Source organism: Oryctolagus cuniculus, chromosome 19 (assembly GCF_051225735.1).
Source record: "Oryctolagus cuniculus isolate XC-2025 breed Fujian yellow rabbit chromosome 19, ASM5122573v1, whole genome shotgun sequence".
NCBI lineage: Eukaryota > Metazoa > Chordata > Mammalia > Lagomorpha > Leporidae > Oryctolagus > Oryctolagus cuniculus.
The window spans coordinates 69338972-69360541 of NC_142885.1; the positions used below are offsets into that span (position 1 = coordinate 69338972).

A 21570-nucleotide genomic window follows, 5' to 3' on the forward strand; every position below is an offset into this window, starting at 1 on the left:
GGGCCATCTTCTACTGCTTTCCCAGGCCATAGCAGAGAGCTGGATCAGAAGTAGAGCAGCCGGGACTCAAACTGGCGCCCATATGGGATGCCAACACTGCAGGCAGCTGTTTTATGCACTAAGCCACAGCACTGGCCCCGAGCAATTACTTTATTTATTTATTTATTTATTTGACAGATAGAGTTAGAGAGAGAGAGAGACAAAGAGAAAGGTCTTCCTTCCGTTGGTTCACTCCCCCAAATGGCCACCACGGCCGGCGCTGCGCCAATCCGAAGCCAGGAGCCTCCTCCTGGTCTCCCATGCGGGTACAGGGGCCCAAGCACTCGGGCCATCCTTCCACTGCCTTCCCGGGCCACAGCAGGGAGCTGGCCTGGAAGAGGAGCCACGGGGACTAGAACCTGGAGCCGCAGGTGGAGGATTAACCAAGTGAGCCACGGCACCAGCCCCCCAAGCAATTGATTTTTAAAATTTCACTGAAAGGTGGAGTGATAAAGGACAGACAGACCGAGATCTCTCATCTGTTCCACTCCCCAAATGTCCACAACAGCCAGGGCTAGTTCAAGCAGCAGCCAAAAGCCAGGAATGCCATCTTGGTCTCCCATATGGGTGGGAGGAATGTAAGTACTTGGGTCATCATCTTCTCATGTACATTAGCAGGAAGCTGAATCAGTGTGGAGTAGCAAGGATTCAAGTAAGGCCTGCCCATAGGGATTTGGGCATCCCAAGTGGCTACTTAACCCACAGTGTTGTGCATCACAGGCCCATTTTGGAAACTGACATGTATTTTTAAAGATTTATTAATTTATTTGCAAGAGAGGGAACGAGAGATCTTCCATCTGCTGGTTGACTATCCAAATGGCTGCAATGACTGGGGCTTGGCCAGGCCAAAGCTAGGAACCTGGAACTCCATCTGGGTGTCGCACTTAGGTGTAAGGGCCCAAGCACCTGAGCCTTCTGCTGCTGCTTTCCCAGGCACATTAGCAGGAAGCTGGATAGGAAGTGGAGCAGCTGGGACTTTAACCATTGCCCATTCGGGACGCTGACTTTGCAGACGTCAGCTTAATCCACTGTGCCACAGCATAGCCCCTTGGTAACTGATTTTGAAGGGTGCCAACACCTTCTATCTACTATCCTATCCTATCTACTCCTATCCTGCTGGGATAACAGGACATCCACATGATAAGAAAATGAAACTGGACACTTAACACCATGTACAGGAATTAATTTAGAATGTATCAAAGACCTTTAATTACAAGAACTAAAACTGGGGAAGCCACCGCCTGCACTGCCAACATCCCATACGGGCGCGAGTTCAAGTCCCAGCTGCTCCACTTCCGATCCAGCCCTCTGCTGTGACCTGGGAAAGCAGTAGAAGATGGCCCAAGTCCTTGGGCCCTTGCACCTGTGTGAGACCTGGAAGAAGTTCCTGGCTTTGGATTGGTGCCTTATAATAAATTTTGAAGTAGAAAACATGCATCTATCTTTGGATTTTCTATCCATTTTCCTTTACTGAGAAAGCCTGTAAGGTTCACCAAACACAGAGACATCCTCACCTTTTGATATGTGGAATGTTCCCTCATCCCTGGTTTGAGTGTTTCTGGCACTGCGGCAGAAAACATACAGTAGTATTCTCACTGAAAGAACATGGACCTAGTAACACTATTTCTAGACACTGTACCTCAGCTCAGTCACAAAAGACTTCTGTGTAATCCAGTACAGCGTGTGAACCCCTGAGCTCACGGTCAGGTTCAGGACAAGGGGACTCCCACTGTGTACCCTGGACCAAAGGAAAGGCTGCCCCCATTACAGGAACTTTGTTCCTCATAGGGAAGGATTACGTTGCTTTCTAATTCCCATCGCCCCTCATCCACCTTTCGGCTCTTTATGCTCAGCCTACAGGATTTGCTAAGTAGGTACAGGCTACATAGAGTGGCTCTTAATTTAGAGTTCTCAGAATCGTCTGTGAAATTTTCAGAAGACAGAGGTTGGAATTACTATCCCAAGATTTATTCAGTAGGTTGAAGGGTCATGTCCAGGCATTTCCGATTTTAAAAATCCCACAGGTGATTCAGCTGAGCAACTCAGGTTTAAGGAAACCGTTCTTCAACTAACTCCCCCCTTAATAATACAGCCAAAATTTGGGTGGGGAGGGAGGAGGAAGAAAGGGCCCTCTTCACTGGGTTTCTCAAGATTTAAATCCTAAATAGGATTCAGGCACTTCATTCCCAATCACTCTGAAGAAAAACTATCTTCACTTTATGTCACCCCAGCCATATCTATGTGAATTAGTCATTTAAATTTTTTTCTGTATCTTATGACATCCCGGTATCTTAAAACTCTCCTGCAGGCAGGGAGTGACTGCTGACCCCAGGGCTGGCTACCGCCTAGGAAAATCAACAACTGACTTGGGAGCATGGTCTCAATCTCACGGGTAAGCTGACTACCCCTTGCATCCAAGTCTCACACAGGAAGCCGACATCTCCCCTGCCCTAAACCATCCACCCCATGGACAAGCGACAGGCAACTAGAAGTCTCCCTTAGAGCCCCACCACCTGCGGGAATTCCTCAAACCAGCCAAAAACCCGTTTGCTTTGCCCTGCTTGACCTTTCTGTGGAAGCCCAGGGAAGTTCCAGGCTTTTCCTCTTGTTCCTAAGTCCTTCCCTCTGACCACAACCTGACCCTGGGCCCTGCATGGCTTGTCAGGTTCCCGTTTCTTGGGACATGTAATACACTCTCCTTTCATGTGTATCATGTCATCACTGTCACCTCTGCAAATTAAAATCCCACCGCACCCCTGCTGCTGTGAAGAGGACCACTCCTGTTCTACTTAACTAACCCAGCTGGACACAACAGCACAAAGTCACTGAGGTTTCCAAACCAGAGGGCAAGCACCATCTCCCAACTCCTGCACACAAAAAGACGTCTTGGAAATCCCATCAGCATTTGAATCTCAAAGTTGTACGTCCACAGTAGCATTATTTATAAAAGTCAAAAAGTGCAACAAATACAGAATAAAATGTGGCCTGTGCATACAAGGGAATATTATTCAGCACTGTTGGGAGAAGAACGAGCGTGAGGGTGGCCGCTACAGGAACAGCTGTTTCTGTTTGGGGTTATTAAAAGTCCTGGAATTACGTGGTTATGACGGATGCGTAATCTTACGAAAGTACGAAGAAACCACTAAGGCGTACACTTTGACTTCTACGTCATGTGTATTATTTCTTACACAACAACTACACCCACTGTCCTCGCTCCGACTCTGTCCCTCACTTCTCCAGCGCTCCTAACTTGGGGACGCCCTGGGGTCGCAGGTCACGACCACGCCACCCCGTCCTGCTCCTGCGCCCTCGCTTCTCTCCTAGGTCACCGCAGTTCCCGGCCGCCACGGTAAGGACGCTGAGGAAACCTCGGGTTGAGGCTCAGATCCTCAACGCTCAGCCGTGGTGGCCCGCGGCGGCCAGACTCCCTCCAGGCCCGGGAGTCGGGGAGACGGGCCCGGGTCCTCTCCCCCCGACCGCCAGGCCTCGGCTCTCAGCCACCTTCCCCGGGAGGGAGGCGTCCCGGGCCTGGGTTTGGGGTTCCCTCGACCCCCGTCTCTAGCTCGGTTCACCCCCGTCCGCTCCAGAGGCGGGGGCGCTCCGAGGCGGCCGCCATTACACCCGCAGACTTTTCCGGAGTCCACAAATGGGGGCGGAGCCAGACTGCAAGTTAAAACTCCGCGGGCGCCCCCCAGCTCTCGCCGCCACTTCCTCCACACTCAGTAAGCTGTACCCGAGGGAGGACGGCGGCCGCACTGCTCGCCACACGCCACTTCCGCCTCGCCCTCCTCGCGCTGCCCGGAAACGCCGGGGCCGCACGGGAAGACGGGAAGAGAACCGCCCCCGGAACCGCTCTGCGCCTGCGCATCCAGACCTCCGAGCGGGGGAGGCCGGCGGCGCATGCGCAAGCGCGTGACCCTCCGTTGAGGTACCGCGGCGGCGGCGGCGCGCGCGCGGGAGGTAGGAGGAGCCGGGCTTCGGGGCTGGGCGTCTGCACTGTTGCGCTGGAGGCCCTGTCAGCGCGAGCCGCTCTCGCTGTGCTGAGGGAGACGAGGGCGCTCGCCCGCCTGCCTCCCTCCCTAAACCCTTAGCCTTAGGCCGCCCGCGGCCGAGGCATTTCGGAGGCAGGAGCGGCGCCCCGGTGGAGGCGCCGGGCGGGCGGACCCGGAGCCATTCCGGCGATCGGGGGTCTCCGCTGGCTGTGAGGTCCTCAGAGTCCGGGGCAGCCCTTTCCCTGCTGGAGTGTCCGGACAGCCTTTCCGAAGGTCGCCGGTCTGGGGGCAGCGGGAGGGTTCGCCCGCCCCAGTTCATTCATTCATTCATTCCTCGCCTGCGGTGAGCCGGGCGCCCGGGTAGGTACGAGGCTGAGGAGGCACAAGACGCCTGCCCTCTGGGTTCGCCCTGTGGTCCGCAGACGCCGGCTGAGCAGCTGTCGGAGGCGGGCGGAGGGCGGCTGCTCACGCCCAGCGGATCAAATGCGGTCAGCCTAGCCCCGCGTTCCCGTCCCTTGCCGCCCCCTGTGCACCCTGGATTGCGCCACGCTGCCTGCAGCCCAGTAGTGTCGAACACCTACTGCGAGTCGGGCACCTGGTCAGCCAAAGCACACGGGGCGAAGGAGGCCAGCCCTGCCGCTGCTAACGCCGTGGGAACGGACCGCTCTCATCCCGCCCCTGGCTGGCTCTCTCAAGTAAACCAAGTGTGACAAAGGACTGTCGTAAGGACTGGCTGAGTCCAGACCTGGAAAGCAATTGGAACGGTGCCTGGCGCACCGTGAGCGTCCCGTAGACGTTACCTGCTGCGCGGGGTCTGCGGTCTGGGCGCCGCTGTGAGGCCAGCGAGTGGTGAGGAGCAGCTGAGGAGGCCCAGGCCGCTCCTCTGCGGAGCTGGCGTGCAAGGTGAGGGTCGCTAGGTGGGCAGGTGGGCGCATCGGCCCAGCTGTGGAATACTAGTAGGGACTGCGCTGTTGGATTTGAAGTGAACTCGGTGTTTGAACCCTGCTAAGCTGTGTGTCAAAGTACGTGATCCAGTCCTGCAGGCTGGGCGGACCCAGCAAAGTGGGCGTCTCGGTGGGCGTTGGGGCACACCCTTCTGCCTTCCTCCTGTTTCTCCCGCTGCAGTTCGCTGGTAGAGCCTCTACAGCTGATGGCCGGGGTTCAGGGCGGTAGGTCCCTAGATGTGGGGAATTACCTGTTTCAGCAGCGAAGGCCCCTCATGAATTTACTCCCCCATTTCAGGAAAAGCACTCTCCTGAGATGCATGTTTGTGCTGCCTGTGGGAGAATGCGCTTCAGCAGGTTTCTGGATTCCTCTTCTGGGTTGTGGTGTTGATGTCCTGGAGGACAGTCAGGTTGTTACTCAGGCTGCACTGAGTATTTGACAGCAGTATCGTTACTCCGACACTCCATACTCCATGTGCACTGTACTTGCCTGGAAGAAATGGCATAAAACGGCATGATCTGCATAGTTACGCTTAGATGTGTTTGGCTTTCCACAGATGTGAAGGTAAATGCACCAACTGTGTTTTATCACCGTGGGCCCCTTGAAGCGCGCTGTGAGCCCCCCGTTCGTCTGTGTTCTACTTCAGAGGCATCTCTTGGACACCGCTCTCTGACTTGTGACCTTTTGCAGAGGGAAGCTTGAAATGTGTTGCTGAGCCACAGGCCATAAAGGTACCCGCATCATTACGCAGAGGAGCAGCGTCCTTTTTGTCTGACTGTGCAGACTCTCTGTGTCTCAGTGAGGAGCAGAACTCAAGGCGAAGCTGTGGGTGTGAATGAGAGTCCCTCTCTCATCTCCGGACCTGCCCTGAGATCGACCCTCACTCCTCTGAAGAGCAGCCTGAGAGCCTTAAGACAATGGATGAGTCAGACGACGATTTTCAAGAACTTTGCGCCAGCTTTCTCCAGAGGGTGAAAAAAAATGGAACCAAGCAGGTGTCAGGAGAAAAGAAGACACAGAAGGCCTCAAATGGCACTCAGATAAGAAGCAAACTGAAAAAGTCCAAGCAAAACGCCACCAAGGCAGAACCCCTCCCAGGCCCAGCAGAGAAGAAACCGCCACCTGGCAGCCTGTCCCCTCGGGCTAAAAAGACAAGGAAAACCAAGTCGCAAGCAAGTGACCTGGCCGTCACTGTGAACGGGGAGGCACGTGCGCTCGCTCCTGCTGCACATCAGCCTGGGCTCGGGGAAAGAGCGCAGGGCACCCAGACAGGTAACCGAGCAAGAACCACTGCCCGACCCTGCCAGAGGAATCCAGGGTTGGGACGTTTCTAGAAAAGGCCAGATGGTGACCACCGGCTCTGTAGGCCATCCAGTGTTACCCCTACAGTGGACCCTCTGTATCCACCCAACTAGGGCAGGGACATAGTGGAGAAAAAGTCATGACTCCGCTGAGCACGCAGAGACTTGTCATTATTACCTACATGATGCAGTGTGAACTTATTTACATGGCGTTCGCATTGTACTAGGCATTAGACGTAACCCAGAGATGACTTAAAGCACACAGGGAGGGTGCACGTAGGTTATAGGCAAGTACTATACGGTTTTATAACGGAGACTTGAGCACCCATGGATGGGGGTGGGAGGTGTCCTGGGGTCAGTGTCCCAAGGGTCCTGAGGGGTGACTGCACTCAGCTCTGCTGTTGTAGTGAGACACAGCCATAGGTCATATGTGAATGGGTGGGTCTGGCCTTGTGTTACTTACTAAATAGGTAGCCCGTCCCAGGACTGGAAACAACAGTGATAAAGTAGATATGTGTGACTTGTCCACGTGACTGTTTGGGGCCTCTGCGCTTTGGTAATTCCCTGTGATTGTTTGTATCATGCGGTTGACAGGAGTGAAAATAATGCAGCTTCTCTGATTTTCTTGAACCGATTCTAAGGCAGGTAAGTCAGAGTGGGCCAGCCCGTTTGGTTCAGCTTCTGAGGAAGCCGCATGACGAACCCTATGGGCTTGGTCCTAGGAGAATGGTCAGGTCCTTCTTTTCAGCCCTTCAAAAGGCTTTCTCTCTCTTGTTTGTGTGCAGCAGCTGTGCGGTCCCGCCTTTGGTCTAGCTAGCTCGCGCTCTTCACGCAGCACTGGAAACCAGCCATGCATAAGCCGCTGAATTCTGTAGCTAACGTGTCCTCGCCTTTACTGCCAAGTCTTAAATAACAGCACCACCTCCCAGGACAGTGGTGGCAAGGGCTGAGCACACAGGGACTTAGCTTCAGTCCCGCTGCTGGAGTGTTCTGGGTCGTTCATGCTTGCTTTGTGAATCTGATCAGAGCCCTGCACCGTGCAGACCTCCTAACTGACTTACAACTTGATGGAGTTGGTGGGCTGCCCGGAAGGCCACCTGCATCCCAGGTGAAAGGAGACCTGAGCTAGAAAAAGAGGAACACGTATCACTAGCATTCGTTATTAAACACCGAGATACCCACATGCCGCAGAAGTCATCTTTCAGTGTGTCGAGCTGGTGGTTTGCAGTGTGTGCACACAGTTGTGCGGCGACCACCCCCAGGTAATTTTAGAACAGTGTCATCACCCCAAAAATAAACTGCAGGCTGTCACCCCTCGTGCCCCTCCTGTCGCTGGTATCTGTGTGTGCTCTGCCACAAGCAGCGAGCTTCCTCACCAGTCAAACCTGAACTAGTTCCTAAAGGATCCCTGGGAAACTAGGGTCTAGCCTGGATCTGATGGAAAGTCTCAGGTCTCCAGCCGCCACAGACGTATGTGACGATTTTCTTTTTTGCCAGAGAGCGTTCCCAACGGCGATTCCCAGCCGCCTCCTCCCTGCCTGACCACAGCGGCGCCAAATCCCTCCAAACCCCGCACGGCAGAGCTGGTTCTGCAGCGGATGCAGCAGTTCAAGAGAGCTGACCCCGCGCGCTTGAAGCATGAGCCGGAAGAGCGGCCTCCTGGGGCGGCAGCCGAAGGAAGCGTCCCAAAGAGCCCTGGGGAGCAGACGGCAGCCGGGAACGGTAGGACGCGCGTGCGTCTGTCTTCCACACACGCAGGTTTGAACTCCGGCAGGAAGGAGCTGGCACTCGCTGCGTTCCTGCCGGGAGCAGGCTCTGCTGGTGCCGGCCCGGCCGCCTCCTTGGATCCAGCCAGTGGAGGGTCACCTGTGGCTTCCTTGACAAAGGTTTAGCTTTCTTTCAAAACTATTTTATTATGAAAATTTTCCCTTAAAGAATCATTTTTAAAATGTAAATGAATTCTCTAAGGTGGCTTTTTTTTTTTCAAATTTTAGTTTTGCACTTCTTAATTGGCTTTATTTGTGACTCTGAAGTCAGGCAGCAGGCTGAACCCAAAAAACAGTTCCAGATAGTCTCACCAGACATCTTTCATGTCTGTGTCCTTCAAACATTACAGGCATCATGCCATCACTCGCAGGATTCTCCTGCCTAACCACAATACCAGTTTCATGCCTAATTCCATTAATATAGCCTGGCGTTCAGCATATACACACATTTCCCCAATGGTCCCAAAGGATCTTTTGTAGCTGGTTTCTTTTTTTTTTTTTTTTAATTTGAAAGACAGAGTTACAGAGAGGTAGAGACAGAGAGAGAGGTCTTCCATCCACTGGTTCACTCCCCACATGGCCGCAGCGGCCAGAGCTGTGCCGATCTGGAGCCAGGAGCTTCTTCCAGGTCTCCCATGCAGGTGCAAGGGCCCAAGAACTTGGGCCATCCTCTACTGCTTTCCCAGGCCACAGCAGAGAGCTGGATTGGAAGTGGAACAGCCAAGACTCGAACCAGCACCCATATGGGATGCCGGCACTTCGGGCCAGGGCTTTTAATCTGCTGCACCACAGCCCCAGCCCCCCTTTTTTTTCTTTTTTAAACAAGGACTTAATATAAGCTTACACACTGCATTTTACACAGCTCATTAGTCTCTCAAGGTTGAGGTTCTAGGACAGTTCTCCCACCCCTCTGACATTTTTTGAAGAGCCCAGGCTAGCTGCCTTACAAGATTTCCCACTTTCCGGATTTGTTTTATTATTTCCTTGTATCATTTAGCGCCTGCCTGTAGCCCTAGTATTGCAGGTAGACGGTACGGACATGAGAGGTCTGACTGGCTGCAGGCGAAACCCCCAGCAGCAGCACCTCCCTGGCGCCGTGTGCTTCGTGCTGGGGCACCCCAGAAGGCACACGATGTCAAGGTGTCCTGTTCTTGGTCCCCTAAGCAACATGGGTCCTCACCTCTCATGGAAACCTTGGTGGGGCTGCACTGGCAGAGAGCAGAAGGGGGGAAAGCCCTTGACGCTCAGTGGCCCTGGGCCGCCAGCACTGCTGTCACGTCCAGGAGCTGTTAGAAACACAGCGTCCCAGGCTGCAGTGGGACCTCCGGAATCCAAACCACGCCTTCACAGGCTCCACTGCGTATGCACAGTACAGTGTGAGAAGAGCCGCTGCAGGAGCTGGGCGTGCCAGCTCCGGGTTTTTTCTCACCACGTGGTGCGGGTGCCCAGTGACCCACTGCAGGCGCAGGAGGGTGTGGCTCTGGAGCTGCCCCTCAGGGCTCTCTGTTTCCCCACAGGGTGTGAGCCTGTGCTCTCTGCCACAGACAATGACGCCACGGTGGCCCTGGCCCTGCAGCACGAGTTTGGGCAGGAAGCAGCGTCTGCACGTGGCGACGACCTGGAGGAGAAGGGCTTGTTCTTCTGCCAGATCTGTCAGAAGAACCTCTCGATGATGAGTGTGGCCCGGCGGGAGCAGCACGTGAACAGGTGGGAGCGGTGCCGACGGTCAGTCCCTTCGCCCGTGCTTGTGGCCAGGACCAGGGTACCCCCAGGCTCCAGCGGGAACCTTGAGATGCCCCATCAGCACCTCAATCTTGTCAGCCTGTCCTCTGTAAAAATACTTCATTGAGAGAGAATTCACATACTCCACACTTGACCCATGTGGAGGTACCATTCAGCAGCTTTTGGCGTATTTGCGGAGTTGAGCCCCCATCATCACAGTCAATTTTGGATTATTCTCATCACTCCCGGAGAAATGCCAGCCCTTTAATAGTCACTCCCTGTTGCTCCCTCCCTCCCCTCACAGCCAAAAGTCAACTTCCTGTCTGTGTGGCTCTGCCTGCTCTGGACACCTGACATAAGTGGACTCGTACAGTCCTTGTCCTCTTGTGTCTGTCCGCCTAGAATCATGGTTTGGAAGTTCATCCACGCAGTGCGTATCGGTACAGTTACCTATGGTTTCCCCACGATGGGAACTATAACATCACAGTGTCCTTAAACAAACCAGGTACCCAAGACACGCCTGGGCAGTGCAGTCCCACAGGACCAGGTTGTGTACGCGCTCCACTCTTGACCACAGAACGTGGGCCACGTGACTGCACTGCATTCCTTTCTGTGGCTCAGCACCCCGCGGTGCGCACAGATCATTTCTTCTCAGCCACTGTGGACCGCTGGCGGTTGTTTCTGAGCTGCTCTGGGCATTTTCCTTTGCTTAAGATTTATTTGGAAGGTAGAGTGACAGAAACAGAGAGGGAGAAGAGCTCTTCCATTGCCAGTTCACTCCCCAAATGGCCACAACGACTGGCTGGGCCAGGCGGAAGCCAGGAGCCTGGAACTTCATCTGTGCCCCGCACGTGGGTGCAGGGGCCCATGTACTTGGGCCATCTGCTGCTGCCTTCGCAGGCCCACCAGCAGAGAGCTGTACTGGGAGTGGAGCAGCCGGGACTGAAACCGCACTCTGATGGGATGCTGGTAGTGCAGGCAGAGGCTTAGCTCACACGCCGCGTGCTGGCCTCTGGACTCGTGTTTCATGTATTTGGGGGCCTGCTTTCAGATCTTTTGGAGAAGTATTTTGGCACGGGGTCCCTGGGACGTATGGGAATTTTGGTGTCTGTGTCTCAGCCTTCTGTAACCGCCCTTGCTAGCAGACATCTAACCGTAGCACGTGGTGCCGGGGGGAGGACGCTGGCCCTGGGGAACGTGCTCTAGCCACAGCACGTCCACGCTAACGTACACCCACGGTCTCTCTGCAGGTGCTTAGACGAGGCGGAAAAGGCACTCCGACCACCTGCACCTCAGATCCCCGAGTGCCCCATCTGTGGCAAAGCTTTTCTCACCTCAAAGAGCAGAGCGAGCCACTTGAAGCAGTGCGCAGCGAAGATGGAGGTGGGCCCCCAGCTCCTGCTGCAGGCCGTGCGGCTGCAGACAGCCCAGCCCGAGGGCGGAGGACACCCGCCCACACCCAGGTGAGTCGCCTGGGAGAGACAGGTCAAGCAGAGGCCTCTCTGACTCTGGAAAGCAAATGTTTGCGGAGCACATCTGGCAGAGTCTGGAAGGGCTTCAGGTGGAGACAGATGCTGCACCCGGGAGCCAGGTGTGTCCGCAGAGGGGCGTGGCTGGGCTCCCCGGCATGCCCCCGCGGCAGCGGCAGCCCCCAGGCCTGCACTCGGTGCCCCCAAGCATCTCAGCAGCTGGTGTTCACTGCGGCTCAGCCACTTCTTCTGCACCATGGTTTCATCTCAGTGCGGTCTGACTTGTATTCTCTTAATGTAGGATTATTCAGCACAGTTCAGAGTTGCTGAGGCTTACCCACAAGCCCCTTTTTGGAAAATTTGCATGAATTAAGGATGAGTGTTAAAATAGCAGAGGCCATGACAGTGGGGAAGTGAGCCCTCGGCATGCAAACCACAGGTGCACAGTGGCTGAGGTGTCGTCCCGACACACGCTGCCCCACGCCCACCCCAGCTGTACGGAAGCATCAGCTGCCAGGGCCCAGGTCCAGGCTTCTTTTCCCTTGACAGCCGTCGGCAGCCAAGACAAGGCCGAGGCTGCTGGCTGTGTTTCCTGGCCACAGCCTTGCACGTGGTTTGTGGGCTGCTGAGCTGGGCTGGGACTGCAGAGGGCAGAGGTGGGGGCTCCTCCCAAGGAGCTGTCTGTTTAGCACAGGCACGCTCGAACAGGAGGACTGGAAGCCTTGAGGCCTTAAATAGACGTCGTCTAAGCTCTCACTTGCCTCTTGGCGGGACCACACAGCTGCCTGCTCAGGTTCAATGGCTCTGCTTTGAACTTACCTCCAAGTGCTGGGATTCCACGTGCACGAGTCCTGGGTTGGCAGAGTAGACAGCTAACAGGAATCGGCTTCTTCCCGGGACTCTGCACCTCCTCTCCCGAGGCCAAGCCGTGGGAGTCTGGAACTCTGGGGTGGTCAGAATTCCCCATGGGAGAAGGTGCTGGTCAGGGCACCCACTCGCCCCTTGCTCCTCCCGTCCTGCCTGGCGAGTGCCAAGATGCAGCCATCATACAGGGACCAGGGCTGATGGGCGGCTCCATCCCTTCTCGGAGGCCGTGGTCATCATACCGGCTTCCTGGGGCTCACTCAGACCCTGCGAGCAGTGTCTGAGAATCTCAAGCCGTCCGTGCTCTGGCAGCCAGCATGAGCTTCCATGAGAACTGGAGGCCCAGGACAGCTGCGGGGAGGGGCGGGGCGGGGCGGGCTTGGCTCACCTCGCCCCTGCCCGGCTCCTTCCCCTGCCCGGGATGCCACCCCCGTGCTCCCCCAGGCTGCACGCGGCTCCCGCCTGCCTTCAGGCCTCACACAGAAGAGCTGCGCTGGGTTCCTGTGCTGCATTTAGCACAAGCACACTGGAACGGTAGGACTTGCGCTAAATTCAGGACTGGCCCTGGGCACCTGAGGCATGAATGGGCAGAAGGTGATGGCAGGTCCCGCGAGCCAGCTTGGAGCCAGGAAGTGTTGACTCCACCAGGTCTGGCCACCCCTGGGGTGTGCAGTACCTGTGCCGGGAACCTGCTGGGCAGTACCACATGGAAAGACCCTGTCCTGTCTGGACTGGCTGAACCCTCGGCCTGCGTCAGAGAGCTCACAGACGGCAGAATCAGCTCACTGAAGGCCAAGGCAGTGGATGCCTCTGTCTGAAGGGTCCCCGTTCATCCCTTTTCTCTCACCCCCACAAAGGAGAGCAGCCCCCGGCCTCACAAATGTGGGCACCCGTGGCCGTGACTAACTTCCCTTGGGCTGTCTTTTAGCTTTAGCAGCCCCACTGGAGGTGTGAAACGGAAAGGAACCTTGAACAAGAAGGAGCCCCAGAAGAGAAGGAAGGCCGACCCGCCCGAGGCACCGTCCGAGGACCTGCTGGTGGCCATGGCTCTGTCCCGCTCCGAGATGGAGCAGGGCCCTGCCATGCCTGCGCTCAGACTGCGGAGTGCTTTCTCCGAGAGGAGAGGTGGGTGTGGGGGAGCAGGTAGGTGTGGCCGGAGCGTGGCTTACGCAGCTTGTTGCTGAGTCCACGGCTGACCGCGTCGCTTCCGTGTGTCTCTAGAGAAGAAAGGTCGCAAGAGGAAGCCCCCGGTGTCCCCCCCGCAGTTGCTCGTCCAGGACCGCGCGACCACAGGCAGGCAGATAGAGGACCGCGTGGCCCTGCTGCTGTCAGAGGAGGCGCCGCTGTCCCGCACGCCGCCGCTTCCCGCCAGCAGGATTCTGAAGGAAAAGCTGAGAAAGGCAGGCTGGTGCCTGCAGCCGCCGGAAGGGAAGCAGAACTCCCTGTGGGAGGGCAGCGCCCTGACCGGAGCCTGGGCCGTGGACGCCTTCTACACGGCCAGCCTCGTCCCTCCCATCGTGCCCCAGCGGCCTGCCGAGGTGAGCCCTGCTCCTCCAGACACACGCGCACGGGCTCTGCGGACAGAGCTGCAGCTCCGACACCAGCGCCGGGCCACAGACAGCATGAGCGGTGGGGGGCAGGGCTCAGCTGAGGCGCTCTCTGTGGCAGCCACACGGCTCTGCGGGTGAGGACAGGGCAGAGCCTCGGCTTCCCCGAGAGTGTTTAGGACACCGAGTCCCAGGCCCTACTCCCGTGGGGCTGGCGTCATCACAGCAGGCGCCCAGGAACCACATTCTGCATACATGTTCCAGACAGTCGCGCGGGTGGCTCTGAGTCAGTTCTCGCCTTCCTGGGGTCCCCTGGCTGTCCACAGGCACGGATGGGCCACTCAGAGCAGCCTGTCGCTACTCAGTGACGGACACTTCCGGTCCCACTCTGCAGTCTGGGTCTGGCCGTGCGCATGTGTAGAGGCTGCTGCGTGCCAGTGTCTGACAGCAGCCACGTGCTTACCCTGGCTTGCGCGCTTCTTGCAGGGCCTGACCCAGGAGCCTCCACGACCTACGAGGCCTCCTGAGCAGCCAGAGTCAGGTCTGGAGGGGCCACCTGCTCTCCCCAGCAGCCCCGGGGACCTGTCGTCATCGGCCAGCCAGAGGGAGCACCAGGCCCTGCAGGACCTCGTGGACCTGGCACGGGAGGGGCTGAGTGCCAGCCCGAGGCCCAGCAGTGAGGACCTGGCCAGCTCCGGTGGGGCCACAGGTGAGACACTGGGTGGGCCGCAGGAGGGAAGGGGGCGCCTTCGTGTAAGCCCCGAGGCTCGGCAGCGTGTCCCCTGCTGCAGGAGCACGTGCAGCGCCCAGCAGCTTTTGCTTTGCTCGGAGGTGACTGTGGCACACACAAGTCTGTCACGATTTTCCTTCAACTTTAGGCCAAGACGGAGCTGGCTGCCCAGGTGAGTGATCCTTGTAACCTCCGGCGAGGGGCGGTGGTAGCAATGGCGGCGGCAGGGGCTTGCTTTAAATGGCCATGTCCTCAGCCAGCTCCTCCCAAGGCATCTTGGGTCCAGCCTGGCCTGTGGTGGGTGCCGCCGGCTGGATGCCGACATTGTCAGGGTGACGTGACGTTATCTCAACCTCCACCCCCTCTCAGGGCTGGATGTGGTGCCCCGCGGCCTCCCGCCGACCGGCTTTGTCCTGCCTAAGGAGAAGCACCTGGAGCGGGGCGACCACGCTTCGGTAAGGACTGGGGGTCTCCCACGTGAGCCCCTCCCTGGCGCTGTGACCGCTGTGGGGAGCTCCACTCCCTGCTGTCCCCAGGGCCTCCCCACTTCCACTGGCGTCACGGAGCAGCTCTGCTTCCCAGCAGGCGGACTCGGCAGCCCCCCCCCGCCCGGCTGCCCCCGGGCCCTGCTGTGAAGGCTTGTTTGTTGCTTGTCTCGGAACACGGCGGGCGCCCGCAGTGGCTGAACCCCCAAGCCTGCGTAGTCGTGGGAGTCCGGGGGCCGCTCTTCTCTGTGCGGGGCCCTCGTTCCGCTGTGTGCTCTGCGTGCTCCTGCCGTAGCAACTTACGGCAACCCTCCCGTGTGGCCCCGGGGCCGCGCTCGGCTCCTACCACGGTCCCTCGTCCTGTGTTGGTGACCAGTGGGGTAGCACTTGGGTTTTCCCGAGAGTAGACAGCATCCCCAGAGGATCCCGGCCTCAGCCACACTGCCACACCAGGGCCAGGGCGATGGCACCGACGTGCACAGTGGACAGTGGGCCCTGAAGTGCTGGAACGCGGGGCCTGGGTCCAGCACACCAAGCTGCTCTGAGCACTGGGCCTACAGCACGCGTAGCTCACCCCGCGCTCCAGAACCACGGATGCCGCCTGCTCGTCCTTGTCAGGGCTGTGCTGCCTCTCCCCACCGGCCGGTCCCTGCCTGGGCATCTGAGACCCGGGCTGGTGTCCTCACTGCCCGACTGCAGCTGCCTGCGGTGATACAAAGCAGAGCCCGGCACAGCCCATCCCCCTCCTGAGCAGGGGCGCCCCATGCTGCTCAGTCAGCAGAGTGGCAGTAGCGCGAGACGGTGACAGTGCTGACAGCTGTGCCTCTCACTTCAGCTCTCCATCGGGCTGCTGGTTGCCGACTTCAGCGCCATGGTCAACAACCCGCACCTGAGCGACGTCCAGTTCCAGGTGGACAGCGGCGAGGTGCTCTATGCCCACAAGTTTGTGCTTTACGCCCGATGTCCACTTCTCATTCAGCATGTGAGTACCGGCCATCGGGCAGCTCCCCCGCTCCTGCCCCTTCCGCCCTGCACGGGAGCGTCTTTGCTCTGTTGCTGTCAGGGTCCCGTCTGGAGAGGACAGAGAGGCACGTCAGGCTAGCTGCCGCGTGAGGAGTGGCCTCAGCGCGGCCGACATGCTCTGTGCTGCGGAATCGAGGCCAAGGCGCTGTCCCCAGAACGGTTTCCTCTTTTTTCAATTTGCATAATTGCAGAGTTCCAAACTGACCTTTTTTTCTTACCTGTTTTTAATTTTTAAATTTAGGAAGGCAGAGAGAGAGAGAGAGAGAGAGAGAGAGAATCTTCCATCCTCTTTCTTACTCCAAATGCCTGCAGTAGCTAGGGCTGAGCCAGGCCAGAGCCAGGAGGCTGGAGCTCAAGCCGGATCTCCCACGCGGGTGGTAGGGAGTCCAGTACTTGAGCCTCCACCGTGCCTCCCAGCGTGCACGTTGGTAGGAAGCTGGAGTCAGGAGCAGAGATGGGACTCTGTCTCAGGGATGCAGATGTTTAGACTGCTGCACCAAATGCCTGTGCCGCCACACACACACACACACACACACACACACACACCCAGCCCCATAAGAGTTGCCGATGTTCTCAGCCTTCTGCTCCAACACGTTCTAACAGGTGCTGGACTTCAACATCAGCAGGAATCCAGTGCCCTGCTGTGTGTCAGAAAGTTCTAGAGCTCTTGCTGTGTCTATCAAGAGGCAACTAGCTGGGCTCTTGAACAGACATTGCTAAAAAGATTCTTTAGACAGAGGCTTGTTATGACCCACCCCACTCAATTCCTGGCCAATAAAATGCCCCAGCCGTGGGCACGCTTCTCCTGGGGTGTGGAGCTGTCCACGAGGCTGCAGACTCCCAGGATCCACTCCAGGTGATGGCCACCTGACCAGAAGGCTCACTGCACCTTACCGCCCCCGCTCAGGTGAACAACGAAGGCTTCTGCGCTGTGGAAGACGGGGATCGGAGCCAGCGCGTCCTGCTGAGTGACGTGAGCGCCAAGGCGGTCCGTGCGTTCCTGCAGTACCTCTACACAGCGGACAGCAGCCTGCCTCCCCGCCTGGCCCCTGACCTACATGCCCTGGCCCTCAGGTCCACTGTCCTTCCACTGTACCCCACAGCCTCAGGTCCGCAGGTCGAGGGTCAGGCTGAGGCCTTCCTTCGGAACTTTGAGTCCTGTTCATACTATTTTTGTTTTTTAAGAGATTTATTTATTTGGAAGGCAGAGTGACAGAGAGCTCTTCCATCTGCCGGCTCACTCCCCAGATGGCTGCAACAGCCAGAGCTGGGCCAGGCTGGAGCCAGGAGCCAGGAGCTCCATCCTCGTGTCCCACATGCTGGCAGGAGTCCAAGCACGTGGGCCGCCCTCCACTGCTTCCCCGGGCGCATGAGCAGGGAGCTCCGTCAGCAGTGGAGCAGCTGGCACTCCAATCAGGGGTGCCGGCGACACAGATGGTGGCTTAACCTGTGCCGTAATGCCAGCCCGTAATACTTCACTCCCAAGTTTGTGACCAGTGACGGTCCTGAACAGGGCCTGCTACCTCCAAGTCCAGCCGGAATACACTGTTGCAGGGGTGCTGGATCCTGCGCGCTTCAGCTCCCGGGTGGCGAAGGGAGAGGCCCCCTGCCTCAGGACCCCACAAATGCTGCTGCACCTTAACTGTCCTTCCACGGGGGAGCTGGACACAGCAGCCCTCTTCTAGATCCCCACGAGTGGACATGGGGGACGTGCGTGGTCTCCATCCCACGCTTGCCAGCCACCCTGGCTTTGTCCACACTCCAGGGTTTTGAGAGAGATAAAGGTTAGCTCAGTAGAGCTCAGCCAAGAAGAGGCCTCTCCCCACGATAAGGCCCGAGGGCTTTTAGCACAAAGCCTTGTCAGCCAGAGCCTCGGGAAAGGAGGCGCTCAGCCACAGAGCCTGTGAGCAGGTGCCCGGCCGCCCGCAGGTGTAGCCTGCCAGGCTGGTACCGGGCACAGCGCCCCAGGGCCTCAAGCAGCACGTGCCCTCTGGGTTTAGAGTCCCTTTGTTTCCTGTCACAGACGGCCTGCTGCACGGCTTCGTGTCTGAGGCCGCAGTGACCGGATGTGCCTGAAGGTGGCGTGGGTCTCCGGTTGCTAGAGCCAAGGGACCCTGGGTACTCCTGGGCAGGCGCCTGGACACCATCTTCCCAGGAGAGCAGGGAGAGGCCAGGCCGAGCCCCGGCTGTGGCTTCTCAGGAAGGCTCTGCTCTGCCCCCCTCCCCAGGTCACAACACTGGGGGGGGGGGGGCTCTGTGCAGAGGGGCCTGACCGCCTGTGTTCCCTGCTACAGGTTCGGCGTGAGTGACCTCATGCAGCTGTGCCAGCAGGCGTCTGCCGGCGTGGACGTGGAGGAGGAGCGCCAGGCGGAGAAGGAAGGAGAGAAGTGTGAGAGCAGACTGGAGAGTTTCCAGGAGCTGCTGAGGTCGGTGTGGGTGGATGAGGAGGAGGAGGCAGAGGCTCTGTCGAAGTCCGAGGGCCAGGAAGAAGACAGAGAAGAGGTGAATGAAACAGAAATGCAGGAGATTTATGAATTCGCAGCTACTCAGCGAAGGCTTCTCCAGGGGGCAGCAGTCCCAGACGTGGAGGATGCTGACCAGCTCCCCGAGGACGGTCCAGGGCCTGGGCAGGTCCTGGCACGCATCCCGCGCAATGACGAGCTGGAAAAGGCAGAGCAAACGGAGCTGGCAGGGCCTGGGAGAGCCACAGCCTCACCCCGCAGGGAGAGCGTGAGGCCGCGCGTTCTGCCCCCACAGGGCCAGCGCTCAGCCGTGGACAGCGAGGCAGGGACCCAGGAGCAAGAGGCACCAGAGGACACAGGCGGTCACTCCAGCTCCCCCACCCCTTCTGGGGCCTGCTGGGCAAGGGGAGAAGGTTCCTTGCACTCGGTCCGTATCCACAGTGAGGAACCGCTGCTGGCACCAACTCAAGGAGGGCTCTTACAACCGTCCCAGGCAGCGAGTGACCACAAGGAGCGAGAGAGCACTATCCGGGGGCGGGAGGGGGAGCTTTCCCACCCCCCCACTCCCCAGCAGGCTCCCCACCCCCATCTCAGCTGCCCCCCGCCGCAGCCCCCAGTCGTTGGGAGTCCTGGCCACTCGCAGCTTCACGCTCAGCACACAGGCCCGCTATCCGGCCTGGCGCACAGCAGGCTGTCTGAAGCGGCCTCCCCACGCTCGCCATCACCACGGGCATGCTCTAGGCAGAAGAGGTCCTGCAGCGTCCTCATGGCGCTGACCGAGCCAGGCCTGCGGAGAGGCGACGCCTGCAGTCCCAGGCTGGAACCCAGAACCGCGGGGGCCCCTGCTGCCCCGGCTACCCCGGCCGCGTCGGCATCCATTGACCTCACCCAGACAGAGCCCGAGGGTTCCAGCTGCCAGTCCCAGAGTCCTCCCTCCAGGAGCAAGGGGGATGAGATTATCCTTTTATCAGATTCAGATGAAGAGCCGGAGCCGGAACAAGCCAAGATCAGGCCGGCTTCTGACCCCCCAGGAGAAAGGGAGCTGTCGGGAATCAGCCCCAGGTCCTCGGAGCTGTTTCCCGTGATCGATGTGGACGCAGATCTGGAACATTCCCAAAGCCCACCGAGAAGAGGAACTGGGCTGCGGCAGGGGGAGGAGGTGCTGTCAGAGAATCGGGGCCCTGGGCACAGCAGGGGGACCCCCTGGCTGTCCTGTGACCACGAGAGCACCCCTGATGAGGACAGCACCACGGACACCTCATCCTGGCTGGTGCCCGCCACCCCCCTGGCCAGCAGGAGCCGCGACTGCTCATCCCAGACCCAAATCCTGAGCCTCAGGCCCAGGACCCCCGTGGCTGAGAAGACTGGGCACGCCCCCCGGGCTTCAGAGAACAGGGCGGCGAAAGGGGCCGCACAGGAGTGGTCTGTGATCGTGCCCCAGACGCCACCCGCCAGCCGTGCTCCCGTCACTCCGGGGGCTCCCGACAGTGGCAGGCGGGGCTGTCGGAGCCCGCCCCGGCCTCAGCCCAGGCGCCCCAAGCGCTCCTCTCCACTGGCCCCTCGTGCCATTCCAAGAGGCCTCCCCGATTTCACCTGGCAGTTCCCAGAACGCTCACCACCCAGGCCGGGCCAGCCCCCTGCGGCTGCGGCCAGCGAAGTGGTGGAAGTTGAGGACAGCGAAGGGGAGCAGGAGGCCGCCTCCCTTCCGGCAAACAGCAGCCCCCTGCCGGACAGTGACCCCCCAGGGCCAGCGGACAGCTGCTGCTGGCACCCTGAGCCCCTCTCACCGATCCCAATTGACGACCTGAACCTCGAGCGGACAGGCCCCCTGGGCACCAGCAGTCCCTGCAGCAGGACCCAGAAGTCCCCAGACAGTGGTGCTACCCCCACCCGAGGCAGAAAGTCCCCAGAGTCGTCCTCACAGGCCGGCTCCCCAGGGAGCGAAAGACTGAGCTTTCTGAATTCAGCTCTGTGGGACGACTGGGATGGCAGAGAAAAGTCGCTGGAAGCTCCTCCCACAGCCCAGACCCCAGGGGCCGATGGCACTGAGAGGTCAGGCGCATCGGCGACACCAGGTGAGTGCCGGGATGGGGTGCGTCTGGGCTTTCCACTCTGTACACTGAGGGGGTGTGGAGACCCCGACTGAAAACTCCACTCAGCTGCAGGGCAGTGTCCCCTGAACGGGCCTGGGTCCCCACACCCCCAGGCATGCAGATTGGCGAGCCCCTCTCCAGAATGACGAAGCAGCACCCCGAAGTGAAAGCTCTTTGTAGCAGGCACGTCAGCTGTGCCTAGGATCAGGCAGAGTCAGCCTTCCCACCCACCGAGACGTCCACAGCAGGGTAAAGCCAGCACTTACCACTAAGAGCCGAGAAGGCCGGGTGGACGGCCGCGGTGGGGAAAGGGACGTCCAGCCATGAAGAGGAACAGGCTGACTTGGGCTCCTGCGTGGCTGAACCTAGGAAGCAGCCCGCCGCGCGGGAGAGGAGAAAGCAGGCAGAGGAGGTCACAGCTGACTCCGTGCAGACGCACGTCCAGGGGGACGCGTGGCTCCAGGGGCTGGGGAGAGGAGCAATGGGGAGCTGGTGGAGGGCTGGCTGCCCAGTGCTGTGACTGCCCTTCAGCTCAGCGAGAAAGGCAGGTGGGGCAGCTGTGGGCAGTGAGGTGCAGGGGCTGCACATTCCCGTCACGGGGGACTCAAATCCGTGAGTCGCTGCTGCCATGGCAGAAGCTGCTGGAGCCTGCAGCCCAGTGCTTCACGCCTCCCGAGATCCCAGGGGGAGCAGGCCTCTGACGTGCCCTCCACCTTCCGCGGCTTCTTCAGTCCACCTGGCAGCCCACCCCACAGCGTTGCCTCTGGAGGACCCAAGGCGACCCAGAATTTGCATTTCTCACCGGTTCCCAGGGGTGCTATGAGAACCCTGCGGCGGGCGGGAGACGCGGGCACTGGGCTGTGAAGGGACAGGAGGAATGGAGACGCCCCTGGTCTCACGGGGCTCTGTGGTCAGAGAGAGGCTGCCGGTCCTGATGTGTCCCAGTCATCAAAACGATGCTTGCGTTACCTCAGCTTGACTGAGGGATGCGCACACCAGAGTTCACTTTCTAAGGTGCGCAGTTCAGTGGCTGTCACTGCATTCACGAGGTGAGCGACCGCCACCACTGGTCCCAGACCTTTTCCTCACGCACCCGCTCTCCACCTCTGGATCTGCCGGCATAGACCCCCAA

The 21570-nt window shown here is 59.0% G+C and overlaps 1 protein-coding gene across 9 annotated transcripts in view; it reads left to right on the forward strand.

Moving 5' to 3' along the window:
• Positions 1-21570, forward strand: part of SLX4 (SLX4 structure-specific endonuclease subunit) — a 24700-nt gene continuing 3130 nt past the window's right edge. For 2 of the 9 annotated variants that reach the window (XM_051836237.3, XM_008250656.5), the window contains exons 1-13: positions 3977-4934; positions 5533-6248; positions 7775-7999; positions 9561-9750; positions 11016-11228; positions 13027-13223; positions 13320-13636; positions 14132-14354; positions 14524-14547; positions 14745-14830; positions 15696-15842; positions 16791-16957; positions 18178-20420. In XM_051836237.3, coding sequence (XP_051692197.3) covers positions 5894-6248; positions 7775-7999; positions 9561-9750; positions 11016-11228; positions 13027-13223; positions 13320-13636; positions 14132-14354; positions 14524-14547; positions 14745-14830; positions 15696-15842; positions 16791-16957; positions 18178-20420 — 4387 coding nt within the window. In that variant the 5' untranslated portion in view covers positions 3977-4934; positions 5533-5893. Of the gene's footprint in view, positions 4935-5532; positions 6249-7774; positions 8000-9560; positions 9751-9790; positions 10196-11015; positions 11229-13026; positions 13224-13319; positions 13637-14131; positions 14355-14523; positions 14548-14744; positions 14831-15695; positions 15843-16790; positions 16958-18177; positions 20421-21570 lie in introns of those variants that run through there. The other 7 variants (XM_051836239.3, XM_051836241.3, XM_089321281.1 and 4 more) reach the window with 7 other exon arrangements.